This window comes from Tachysurus vachellii, chromosome 1 (assembly GCF_030014155.1).
Source record: "Tachysurus vachellii isolate PV-2020 chromosome 1, HZAU_Pvac_v1, whole genome shotgun sequence".
NCBI lineage: Eukaryota > Metazoa > Chordata > Actinopteri > Siluriformes > Bagridae > Tachysurus > Tachysurus vachellii.
In genome coordinates, this window is record NC_083460.1 from 16,883,721 (window position 1) to 16,896,865 (window position 13,145).

At 37.9% G+C, this 13,145-nt stretch overlaps 1 protein-coding gene across 4 annotated transcripts in view; it reads left to right on the top strand.

Annotated features, from left to right (window-relative positions):
- ift80 (intraflagellar transport 80 homolog (Chlamydomonas)) overlaps nt 1–13,145 on the top strand; it is a 62,357-nt gene that overhangs the window by 37,021 nt on the left and 12,191 nt on the right. For all 4 annotated transcript variants that reach the window (XM_060875140.1, XM_060875130.1, XM_060875149.1 and 1 more), the window contains 4 exons: nt 7,002–7,181; nt 10,412–10,530; nt 10,823–10,897; nt 12,702–12,865. In XM_060875140.1, the coding sequence (XP_060731123.1) occupies nt 7,002–7,181; nt 10,412–10,530; nt 10,823–10,897; nt 12,702–12,865 (538 nt within the window). The remainder of the gene's footprint in view (nt 1–7,001; nt 7,182–10,411; nt 10,531–10,822; nt 10,898–12,701; nt 12,866–13,145) is intronic.

Here is a 13,145-nt window from a genome sequence, read left to right on the forward strand (position 1 = left end):
AGAATAAAACCGTTACTCTCCATGCACCTTGAGGGCAAGATGGTGAAATGGAGTTTGGATCAGGATTTGGATTTTTATTACAGCTCTACAGCATGTCAAAGATCCTCCAGTAATATCGAGGTTATAACATCCGGGCTGCAGATTGTGGCTTCAGTCCACCGTTCCTGGTCTTAAGGGAAAAGAAAAGAGGGAGAGAATGAACGAGAAAGAGGGCGAGAGAGGAGTGCAAGAGCACGCCTTTGAGCTGGAGTTTACAGCCCTTTCCACTCTCGCTCTAATAAGGCTACAGCGTGGAGAAGCAGCACCTGCCAATCCTAATAGCAAACGTATGTGCAGCGAGAGGAGAAAAAAAAACACAATGCAAAGGAAGGAGGAGACCCCAAAAGAGGGCAGCAGCGTTGACAAAGTGAGTGTGTGTGTGTGTGTGTGTGTGTGTGTGTGTGTGTGTACGAGCATCTGTGTGCATTTTATTTGCACATTTGGCATTTGAGACTCTGGAACATATACAGCGTTGGAAGAAGACGCAGATTCGGATCCAGATAATAAAAGTCTAAGTAGCTGTGTATATCCCTGCGGTTAAAATGAAGCTCAGCCCTGAAGTGTATGAAGCTCTGAGCTATAAACTAATTTCCAGATTTCTGAGTTGCTGTTCCAATTGCACTTCATGTATAATCAGTCAACGTGCTCTAGAACGTTCAGCTAACAAATCAATAACGTTTCTCCAAAACGCATTTTAGCACAAGGGAAGACGATGATTCGGGAATTATAGGTCAATACCAGCAAACTTTTGTGAATTGACTGCATATACATACAAAGTGCAGCTAGCACTCACACTTCTTATCTTATTACACTCCTTTTTATTTAAAGCCGCATTTTTCTTTAAGGAACAGTGATATGTATATGGATATGTACATGGTGTAGACTCGCTGCTTTACCTGCCATGTGGTCCGGAGCTCACTGTCGCCACCGTTTAGGTTAAACATAGTAGCAGCACTGTTTAAGTTCTAATCCGACGATCATCATATGCTGTTGAGTTTCAGTGTTTTATTTTGTACCTTGGCTGAGTATCAACTCTTGGGCACTTTAGAGACTTTTTGTCCCGAACTCCAGTTCAAACTTTCAATCCTCTATAATTAAACATAATTGCAAAAAAAAAAAAAAAAAAACCAAAACATTAATAATATATATATATTACGTATATATATATATATATATATATATATATATATATATATACGGTATATATATATATATATATATATATATATATATATATATATATATATATATATATATATACCGTATATATATATATATATATATATATATATATATATATATAATAAAACTGCTGTAATAAAGTGTTATTAAGCATTTATAATTAAACATAAATGCAAAAAAAATAATAATAAAATAAATAAATATATATATACACATGTATACGTGTGTGTGTATATATATATATATATATATATGTATATATATGTGTGTGTGTGTGTGTGTGTGTGTGTGTATATATATATATATATATATATATATATAATCAGGATTTTTATTATTTTATTATATTTCATATATATATATATAATAAAATATAATTTATTATATAGTTTTTATATATATAATATATAATATAATATATTTATATATATATATATAATTATATATAATTTATAATAGTTTTTATATATAATAAAAACTGCTGTAATAATTAGTGTTATTAAGCAAAGATTTAATTGTATTTATTTTATTTGCACTTTTGAATTCCTAATTCCGATTTGTCGGTAGACGTTTATTTCTTTTCATCGAGCTATTATTCAAATTCATAGCTTTTCCATCAATACATTATAATAACGTTACTACAGTAACCACTTGTTCACAGGGATTTAAATACAGTAATAGACAGATTAAAAAGGAGAAAATAAACAAAGGATTTCTGTAAGTAAATGGATGGAAAGAGTCTCCAACGGCTGAGTTTTCTGCCACAGACCAAGAGGTGATTCTTTCCAGTTTCTCTGTACGACCACAAGCTGTGTTTTCTTTGTCGTATTAACTTAAACAAAATAGTTAGTGACATCCTGAATCAGATCACAGCTGTTCCAGATCGTTAAGCATAACTCGGAACAGATAAACATTGTTTTTTGACATGTAATAAAAGTTGTAATAAAACAAATCAATTTTGAAATAGCTGACATTGTAGTGCAGTAAGAGGAATATGAAATTTACATTGACATTCACGGCATTTAGCAGACGCTCTTTTCCGGAGCCGCGTACAAAAGTGCTTTTAAATCACTATCGATGAAAACATTAGGTCACAGACGTAGTATACCTTCAACCCAAACTCTGTTCAGGGTTGTGTAGAACATAGAAATAAACAAATAAAAAGGATAAAGCAGTAGTTGAATTGTTTCAGGAAGCGGTAGGACTTTAGTCGTAGTTTGAAGATAGCCAGTGACTCTGCTGTTCAGACATCTAGAAGAAGTTCATTCCACCATCTCGATGCCAGAACAGAAGAGTCATGATGTGTACGTTCTTCTTACCATGAGAGATGGTGGGACCAGTGGAGCAGTGCTGGTAGATCTGAGGGAGCGAGGTACAGTGCAAGGAGTGATAAGGGCTTTGAGGTGAGATGGAGCTGGTCTGTTTTTTGGATCATTAGCCTTTTCAAATGATTACAGTGATGATGAAATGATTACAAATTATAGTAAATATTCAGAATAATCAACTGGTAGTTTGGAAACAGTAATTGTTTTATTTCAACACCAACAACCATCAAGAAATGGTTTATACGTATATATATTAAACTTATAAGAATAATTATTATAACGATTTAAGACAATCAAAGTCTTCATCACGTGTGAAAATGCGCCTTGATTTTGTTTACTCGGAGCTGGATTTCTCTACAAATCAGCACAAAGTGCTTTTAGGTTTTTTGTCTAAACATACTTAAATAGAGGCCATTAAGAAAATGAAGCTTATTTGCCAGAAATAATGGAACATCTCTTTGCGCAATGGTCTTCTTACTCCTAAAACCTGCCAGTGAGTTAGGATGTGTGCACTTCATGAGCCAAGTCCAGTTCTGAGTTAATAATCAAGGAGTTTTCTTCTGTGTTTTACGCATCAATAGACGTTTAATAACCACCCACGGTCACAGCAAGCATTGTCAATATGACATGATAATTCATTACTGCTCAAATTCCCTTCACAGGGATTTTTATTAGGGGTGGAAAAAAATGGGAGGGGGGGAAATATCTGATGGATGTAAGTGCAAATTTATCTCGAACCCTAATGCGGTGGAACACGGCCCTGGAGTAAAGCGCAGACACACACTTAAGAAATATATTCAAATAATGATGACATAGTATAGGACTGCAGAAAGATAGAGTGAAAGGAGTGAAAGTGAGAAGGAGAGGTCGTGTAGGGGACACTAGGACGGGAGGTTAGGAGCGCTTTTGTCCTATTTTCCACGTCGAAATGTTACACACGCACAATACACAATACACAAGTGCTGAACAGGATTATCCAATGGAGTGTCAATGGAGGCCATGATTATTGTACATCTGTATGATTTAAACACTCTCTGGAGGCAATGCACACATTCATACACTCTCACTCTTTTATATGCTCACGTACCGTCCTCTTTTACTTTCCACACACACACACAAACACACACACACTTCTATCTTGTGCAGCAGGAGTCTAATGGCACAATGTGTTAGAAGCATTAGGCAAGCACAAATCCAAAAAGTGCTCCTCGGCCTGCTATCATGTGTCTTGGCTCATTGCAGTCTGGTGTATACATTGCGCTCCATCTGTGAGTCACTCGTCTCCTCTAGAGAGCTCTAAAGCCTGGCCACGCCACCATGTTTGCAGAAGAATAGATGGAGCACTATTATTTTTAAACGCTTTCGTTTCGCGGCCAGCGGAACAGGTCCAAGCTTAGTGCAGCCCTCGTTCGAAAAAGGTATATAAGAGTAGAAGTTCAAACGTACCAACGATGTTTATCTTCGCTTTCCTCTCCCATCCCTCTCCAAAAATCATTCTGAGTACAAGAAGGAGAAGTAGAAATAGAAATAGCGACAGGAGTAAGGAGAACAAAGTGGAAGAAACTACCAGTTTTGATATGAGCCTTGTAAAGTTTGGATGGAAGAGAAAGTGAAAAGAACCGATGCATTTTTTTTACACGACAGAGGAAGTTGACTTAAGGAAAGCTTCTATTTTGGACACCGCTCAGTTTTAAATAGAGGCTCAGGTGATCAAACGGCTCCGTTTCTGCCTGTCGAATGCAACCTTTTGCCTTGATTTGACCAACGGAAATAACGCCTCACCTCAGGACCTGGAATTAAAACAGACTCCACCTTATGCTCTGGTAGCTTCTGTGAACTTGGGGATTTTATTTTTGTTTGGTGTGTGTGTGTTTATAATGTCATGTTTTTCACATCACCTCCCTGTCTTTGGCAGGTCCAGCCACCTGCACACACTAAAAAAAGCGCTGACTTGTCAAGGTCAGGGGTCAAGGGATGGATGTCGGGGGTGTTTATGGCTGTACGGCCACGGTGTTGGGGAATGTCCGTGTGTTGACTACAGAGTGGGGGTTTGTTCCAGGCACAGAGAGAGGGAGGATAAAGAGAGAGAAAGTCCTGTATAAAGGAAAGATATAAGAATATGTAAATACTGAAGTGAGATAAATGACTGTTAAAAGTAACACAATAGATTCGGCTCCAACATTCCCTTCTGCTCATGTATTACCTGTCTCATGTAAGGCGCTGATTAATCATCACTCCTTTTGAACATCCAAGAAGCGCTTATTACAGAAAAAAAAGCCTTCTTTATATTTTTCAGCTGACCCAATTTTGGCCTAACCTCTATTTTCCCTCTTGAGGCAAAACCGTTTCTTTCCTACTTCTTAAAATATCTAACGTAGACTCGAACGTGGACTAAATATAATCTGTAAACACCACAATTACACAAGTGTCTGCAGAACGCCTCCGAAGCTGGCGCTAAAGTCCAAGCTAACAATAGAAAAAAGCCTCAGAGCACAGAGGGACTTTCTCTCTCTCTCTCTCTCTCTCTCTCTCTCTCTCTCTCAGCTGCATTTTATAGCACCTGAAACCAGAGCCAGGCTAACAGAGCAGAGTCTGTTCAGCGCCACTCTATAGCCAAGCACGTGAACGAGGGAGAGAGGAGAGACCGATGAGCAGGGTCGAGAAAGGGCTTGGATTCCTATTGGTTCCAGTTTTGTAAGGTCTTTGTAAGGTCTTGTGTGTTTGTAAAAGAAAGACAGCTACACAATCTGCATATACAGATGTACTGATGTAAATCCACAGGGTTTACTTAAACACTAAAAGCTTTTCTAAGTGTGTGTATGTGTTTGAGGACACACAGCATTTTACAGTTTATCACTACCACTCGCTCACGTGCTCTACGGCCCCTGAAGCCCTCCACTCGAAATATCTATATTTTTTTGCGTCAATTTTGGGCTTCATATTTACATCACCAGTTGCGCTTCGCCCGGTTCGCTTGTCGTGTCACAGTAGCTATGTTTACATTCAGCCTAGTGAGCTGTTACTCATCCAACTGACAGCGCAGAACAAATAAATAAGGACTAAATCACGAGCGTGTACGCCGGTATAGGAAACGAATCAGCAATATGAAGCACAAAGCCCTCCATCATAAAGAATTTCACATGTCAAAAATCTGTTACTATAGAAACTATAATCTAATAGAACAAGTGGATTAATATTAAGAGCTGCTGTTATAGGATGTTACTCAACATTTTCTGACCAATCACGGTTGAGAATTCAACACAACTGTTAACGTACTCGTTGGAACAGAGTATACCGTGGATAGGCAGAATTAAATTTCTCAGACCAGGTGATCTGAAATCTCTATTACGCAAATTACATTTTGTCTGCGAAGTGTGTTTTGTCGAGATTGATATGATTTAACAGACAGAGTCAGAATTGGGTAAATAAACGGTTACACGTGACTTCTCCTCGCTGTCTCTATTGCACTTCGTGACGCCTTAATAACTGTGATCCTGTCATGTAACCAGTTTGCTATGGTGGATTGAGGGTCATTGATTTTGCAGGCTAGTGAAAGCATCCTTGTCTTGGCGCTGTGAACTCTACAGCTGTCGTCCTCAAACGTGGGAGTGTTAATGTTTGGTTCTGCTTGGACGTGAAGCACGTGAGTCTGGCCAACAACTGACCATCATTTTTATGCCAAGTTATATTTATCCAGGTGCATAACCTTTCACCATTGTACAATCAGACGCTACTATTCGTAGACGCATTGGATTTTTTTTTGTCTTTGGAAAGATCGATAGTCAAACTGATTAAAATTATGCCTAGGGATTATGTTACATTTCAGCCTTCAAGAGTTGAACCCATTTAATTGTTGCTTTTATGTTCTCAAATTTATTGCACTTTGCCCTTCCATCTCTCTCTCTCTGTCTCTCTCTCACCATCTCTCTCTCTCGCTTTGTCTCTTTCTCTCTCTCTCTCTCTCTCTCTCTCTCTCTCTCTCTCTCTCTCTCTCGCTCGCTCTCTCTCGCTCGCTCGCTCTCTCTCGCTCGCTCGCTCTCTCTCTCTTTGTATCTCTCTCTTTGTCTCTCTCTCTCTTTGCCTCTCTCTCTCTTTCTCTCTCTCTCTCTCTCTCTCTCTCTCTCTCACTTTGTCTCTCTCTCTCTCACTTTGTCTTTCTCTCTCTCTCTTTCTCTCTCTCTCTCTCTCTCACTCTCTCTCTCTCTCTCTCTCGCTCTCTCTCACTCTCTCTCTCTCTCTTTGTCTCTCTCTCTTTGTCTCTCTCTCTCTTTGTCTCTCTCTCTCTTTCTCTCTCTCTCTCACTTTGTCTCTCTCTCTCTCACTTTGTCTCTCTCTCTCTCTCTCTCTCTCTCTCACTTTGTCTTTCTCTCTCTCTCTTTCTCTCTCTCTCTCTCTCTCTCTCTCTCTCACTTTCTCTCTCTCTCTCTCTCTCTCTCTCTCTCTCTCTCTGTGCAGTGGTCATATGCTCTGGAGAAGCCGAACACAGGCAGCGTGTTCAGCCTGGCCTGGTCTGCTGATGGCACTCAGCTAGCAGGAGCATGTGGGAACGGCCAGGTGATCTTTGCTCACATTGTGGAGCAGCGTTGGGAGTGGAAGAACTTTGAGATCACACTCTCCAAAAGACGCACTATGCAGGTACTCAACTACACACGTCCAATCGTATGTGTGGTGAATTTCGCCGTCCATGTTTCACCCAGCAGTTACTGAATATATATAAATGGACGAATGTCATTCTAAACAGGATCTTTGTCACATGCTACAGAGGTTCAGACGTGACCATGTTTGTATTTCTATGTAAATAGAACAGGCCTCAGCCCTGCATTAGCACTTTGCTGCCTCGTGGATCTTTTTAAAGCTTACAGAAACAGGGCTTGTGGTTTGTTCTTTTGTATGTATGGTGACTTGGATCTGATCCCAGCTTTTAGTCCAGGACAGTTGGCCAGTTTCCCAGGTGTAAGGACTTGAGCACTCCTCTTTGTAATACCCCGCTGTTATCAGACAGAAATCCTCACTGGTGTGTAAAAAGCCTTGTGAGATGCTTAACCACATTATAATGAGATAAAACACACAGACACACACACACACACACACACACACACCAAAATCTGTCCCAGACATTTTAAACTCTGTTGGCTTCAAAAAAACAAAATAAAAAACCTTTATCATGTTATATGTTGTGTTTCTATCCATGTACGTACGCATCCACATTAACACCAAGTGAACTGGATAGCAGTGCTCGGTAGCGCTAACTGACCCGTTTCGCAGCTTCCTGAGAAAAACAGACGCGCTGTCATTATTCCTGGCTTGGCTTTGATGGAGGCCTGCACAGTGTCAAAGCCCTAAAGCCAGCAGCAGCATCCTTCAAAATCCTTCCAGCTGTTCCTAGCTCTCACAGACCTGCTGAAAGCTGAAGGAGAGAGGCCTGTTCTTTGTTCCATTGTTTACATACGAAGCATTGTGAGTCAGATTACGTCCCAGCAGTCCAGCAGCGCAACGTACCAAGCGCTCTCACAGTCCACGAGAAACACAGCCGACTAGTTCATTTCCAGGTGTGAGGATCGGACGACGTTCAGCGTTAAACCATATACGAGGCACATCATGTTAGGATAAGACCCTGTTTAATACTGTGTTAAAATGCATTGCTCTGATGTATGGTTTATAAAATGCCTACACTATGAACACCTCTGAAAACCACAGACGTTTACCGTCGCACGCGTCGCTTTAAGGTGACGCTTTAATTCTTTTTAGCTCCTAAAATCTGAAGACATACAGTATAAAGTTTCCTTTCATTTGTTATCTACATCGCTTCATCTTCATCAGTATACTGTGATCGACTTTCACATTTAGATGCTTATTATTTATTATATTCGGTTTTGTGCACCTATATGTTAAGTGCTGGATAAATATTTTTATTTTCAATATAATTGTCATAATAATAGTTATTAGCATTGTTTTTATTTTGAGGAGGATGATGATTGCTATTAATCATCATCATCATCATCACCACAGACACACACATTATACAAAACTATATGTAAATATATACAGTTTTCAGTTACCAACAGATTTATCCACATTATTTTCGAGAACCAAGATAGCAAGGAAGTATAAAAAATATACATAATAATAGGAAAAGGTGGGAAAAGGGAAGGACATGACATGACTGTGTGAGTGTGTGTTCAAGATAAATGAGGGGAAGCGGTGGAGAAAATAAACAGCTATCGAATTCATTCCGATTGGCCAGAAAGTTTCGATCCATTTGAAAAAATACTCGTAAAAAAACTCTGATATTTGTAATAGCGTTTCTATAGTAATTGTCGCTCTAGAAGAACAGATCGATGTGATGAAGCTTCCGATGTTACAGCGACACGATGTGATGTCTCCAGTGACAGAGATAAAGGTTCAGCACAGGAAACTTTGCAGGTTTGTGATTCCTCTAGAAAGTAATAATCTCCATATTATTGGCTTCACAAAAGAAAAGAAAGAAACAATAAGCTGGAGAGGAAGGAGGGATACGACTTATTAGAAGCACAACCACCCAGTTATTGGTTATTTTCCTATAACACCTATTTTTTCTTGTGTCTGTCACTGTATCTGAAGCCTGTTCGTGCTTGAAGTGATAGTCGCATAGTTGCGTTCTTCGATCCTTTATTGACAGAACTTCCCTCAGATGTCCATTTTACGAAACTTCCTGTTTATTTCTCGGTTCAGTTAAAAGTTTGAGATATTATGTATGTGTTCTACAAGATGTCGCTTTAATCTCAGTTAGTTGTTGTATTATTTAACTCCACCGCTTCCTATGTTGTATCATCTGAAAGTTTTTGCTGAATAATTTATACACCTTCTCCAGAAGAAGCATACGGGCATTTCCTGAGTGCATGCACTGCTAAAGTAAATGAATTGCCCTAAGCAGAGAGGTGCGAGGTAGTAGTTGATTTGTAGTGTATCTGTTGATTTCATGGGCTGCAGTAAGGAAACATGGTGTGTGTGTGTGTGTGTGTGTGTGTGCGTGTGCGTGTGCGTGTGCGTGTGCGTGTGCACCATTATGCCATAAGCCTCTGAGTGTAGGCAGTGACAATGGCTAGCTTGTCCAGGAGCAACCACCACTGGAGTGTGTTTAATCTCACGCAAACCGCAAGATATTTTCTTGCGTCTCTCGTGTGTTTCGTATTTTACTCCCCTGTGCATGCACACACACACACACACAAATACACAGACACACACACACCCTTGTTATAGATAGCCCTTGCTGAGTTAAGTTTGCGCAAACCAAACAACCCCATGTCTTCAACTGTTTATTTTCTCCACCGCTTCCCCCATTTATCTTGAACACACACTCACATAATGTCCTTCCCTTTTCCCCCTTTTCCTATTTATATGTATATTTTTCATATTTTTTTATACTTCCTTGCTATCTTGGTTCTCGGTTTACCTCTTTGCGGCATCTCTTCTTGATTTTATGATGAACTGATTTAATTAAAGCAATAAGAGTAGTAAGAATATACAGCCTGCTAAAAATAACCTGGATAAATATGTTTGGTAACTGAAGATATTATTATAATAACAGAAACAATAATAATAATAATAATAATAATAATAATAATAATAATAATAATAATAATAATAATAATAATAATTATTATTATTATTATTATAAATAAAACAAAAATAGAATTATCACCAAAAAAAAAATTAATGTCCATACATTATTATAATAACAACAATAATTATTATTATTACATTGACAACATATATATATATATATATATATATATATATATATATATATATATATATATATATATGTATGTATGTATATAAAATAAAGAATATGTTTTTTTTTTGTTTGTTTGTTTGTGTTGTAGGTGAGGAACGTGCTGAATGATGCCGTGGACACTTTGGAGTTCAGGGATCGAGTTATCAAAGCGTCACTATCTCATGGTCATCTGGTCGTGGCCACCGCCCTGCAGTGTTTAGTCTATAGGTATTTACACCCTTTACACTCTCTTTTCAGCTTTTACTTTAGTTTTTCATTCCCTTGCTTTTTTTTTTCCTGCTCCACATCGGGACCGTACTGTGACTCACCCTGTAACCATGAGCTCATGCGGTTCTGCAGTCTGACACTTACTGCTCTTATGATTTTTGTATCCTGACCTTTTCACTTAAGTCTGTTTTATTTGGTCTCAGTCAGAGTATTTTGGGAGTTTTAAATAATAATAATTATTGGAAAAATATTATTGTGCTAATAATAAGAACAGTGTTCTCTTCTTGGACAGCACTAAAAACTGGAACACGCCACTGATATTCGACTTGAAGGACGGCACGGTCAGTCTGATCATCCAGGCCGAGAGGTGAGAGTCGTTTCTCATTATGTTTTATCTCCGAATCCAAACGTTCTGAGGTCATATCCCATCAGATGCCATGAGCAAGTTAGAATCCTAGTACTACTTATACTAACACGATTAAATAATTAAGGAATAAGACATGAGAAAAATAAACAACATATTATATGATGAAGACCAAACGCACTTTATTCCTTTTTTTACACAGCCAAAGAGGAGCATTTTTAAATCTTGTGTAAAAAAGATAGTTACTGTTATTACTTGTATTATTATTATTATTATTATTATTATTATTATTATTATTATTATTATTATAGCAGCTATAAACGCTCATTTCCTCACCAGCTTCCTGTTTTTCTCTCTTTTAAACTTAATAATTCCACAAAAAAGGAGCTAGAATTCTTCATACAAATATAATTGGTTAAAATAATGAGAAATGTCAAAATAAAATGTACTTTTTAAGTCAAAATATCAAGACGTTATGTCAGTATGGTGTTAGCACGAACAAATAACAAGATATCTCACAGTAATTGATTTTGTAAATGAAAATAATGAGTTTGTCAAAATAATAGAAGTCAGATTTTTGAGAGTGTCAAAAATCAATGAAAAATCAGAACAACAATCAATATCATGGTAAATAATAATAATCAATATGAATTATATTATAATGCAATAATAATAATCAATATAATGTGTTAAATAATAATAATATTCCATATAAATTATATTATGTTATAATAATAATCAATATTATATGTGATTAATAATAATAATAATAATAATAATAATAATAATAATAAATATAATATATGTTGAAATAACTTTGACATCTTGAGGTAATATTAAGTAAATATATCAAAATAATATTTTAGTTTCTAAGGGAAAATAATGAGATATTATTTAAATGAGATGCTGTGCGATTGACCGCGTTCAATTGCTTAATTAACATCTCATTACATTAATTAACGTTCAGTTAACATCTCAAACCTTTTCAACAACGATCCGTCTGCATCGTTAGACTCGGATCGCCGTTAGACTTCGTATTATAGAATTACAAAAATAATAATAAGATATTCCAAATAGAGTTTTCACATAAATCTGTGACTTAAATTACTGTCAGAGAAAAGGAAGGATTAAGAGAATCAAACTATGAACACTTTAACAGATCAGTTCAATAAAGTTAACTGAATTATAAGCTCATCTTTCTAATACTTATAAACTGGTTGAACTGACAGCAGTAACAGAAACAGCTGATGCTATAAACAATGCTGGATAAAGTTATGGATATTTGTTTGTCCTTCTCTAGATACCCCCCCCCCCCCCTTTTTTTTTGCCCCTCCCCTGTGTATCCAGGGCTCTTCTATCACACACCTGCCAAAGCAGTGTGCAGTGTTAGCCAACAGTGAAGTACATTTGAACCGAGACCTGCTCATGTGGAAAAGCGATCTCCATTAGTCATTGGCTATAATGGTTATACTTCTCCAAGGTTATTGTTCATCAGCTCAGTGAAATGAAGCTTTTGGATCGTTGCGAGCTTTTCTTCCCTCTCTTATGAAACCTCGTTTGGCAGGGAAGCAATTGCCGCTTTGGGTTCATTGTTCTCATCCATTTAGGGGAAAAAAAACACTTCGTAACAGTCGTGAAGTTTTTAAAGCAACGGTAGAAATTATAGGCTCTCTTCCCCTTTTGTTTGTTTAGTACGTTGTTTACTGAAAGGTTCAATTATGGCTATGGTATATAGCAAACTCCTCCATCTTTTTCTCATACTCCTGTTTTTTTCCTGTGTTTTTTTTGCGCCTTGTCTTCCATGTAGTCATTTCCTATTGGTGGACGGAGGAGGCATCTACGTGTACTCGTACGAAGGACGCCTGGTCTCCGCTCCCAAGTTTCAAGGCATGAGGACGGACATTCTGAACGTGCAGACCGTCTCACTGAGCAATGATACCATTGCTGTACGAGACAAAACCGACGAGAAAGGTGCGACGCGCTCGACGTTTGGAATTCCATTTCGTTTCACGTCTTAGGAACGCCTTGTCACGCCGTATCGACCCCAGTACAAGTTTCCGTATGTGGGAAATGATTATCAAACGAGCGTTCTTGCCTTTCGATCCCTCAGAGTAACCTAGAATCATGCGAGTATCCTGAGTACAAGTGCAGCTAGTTTTAAATAACTGGTCAAATCTTCACCTCACTATCAGGTCTACATTTGTTTTGTCACGTCTGTAAGTTTTCTCACAGCTCCTCTTACGCCCGTCTG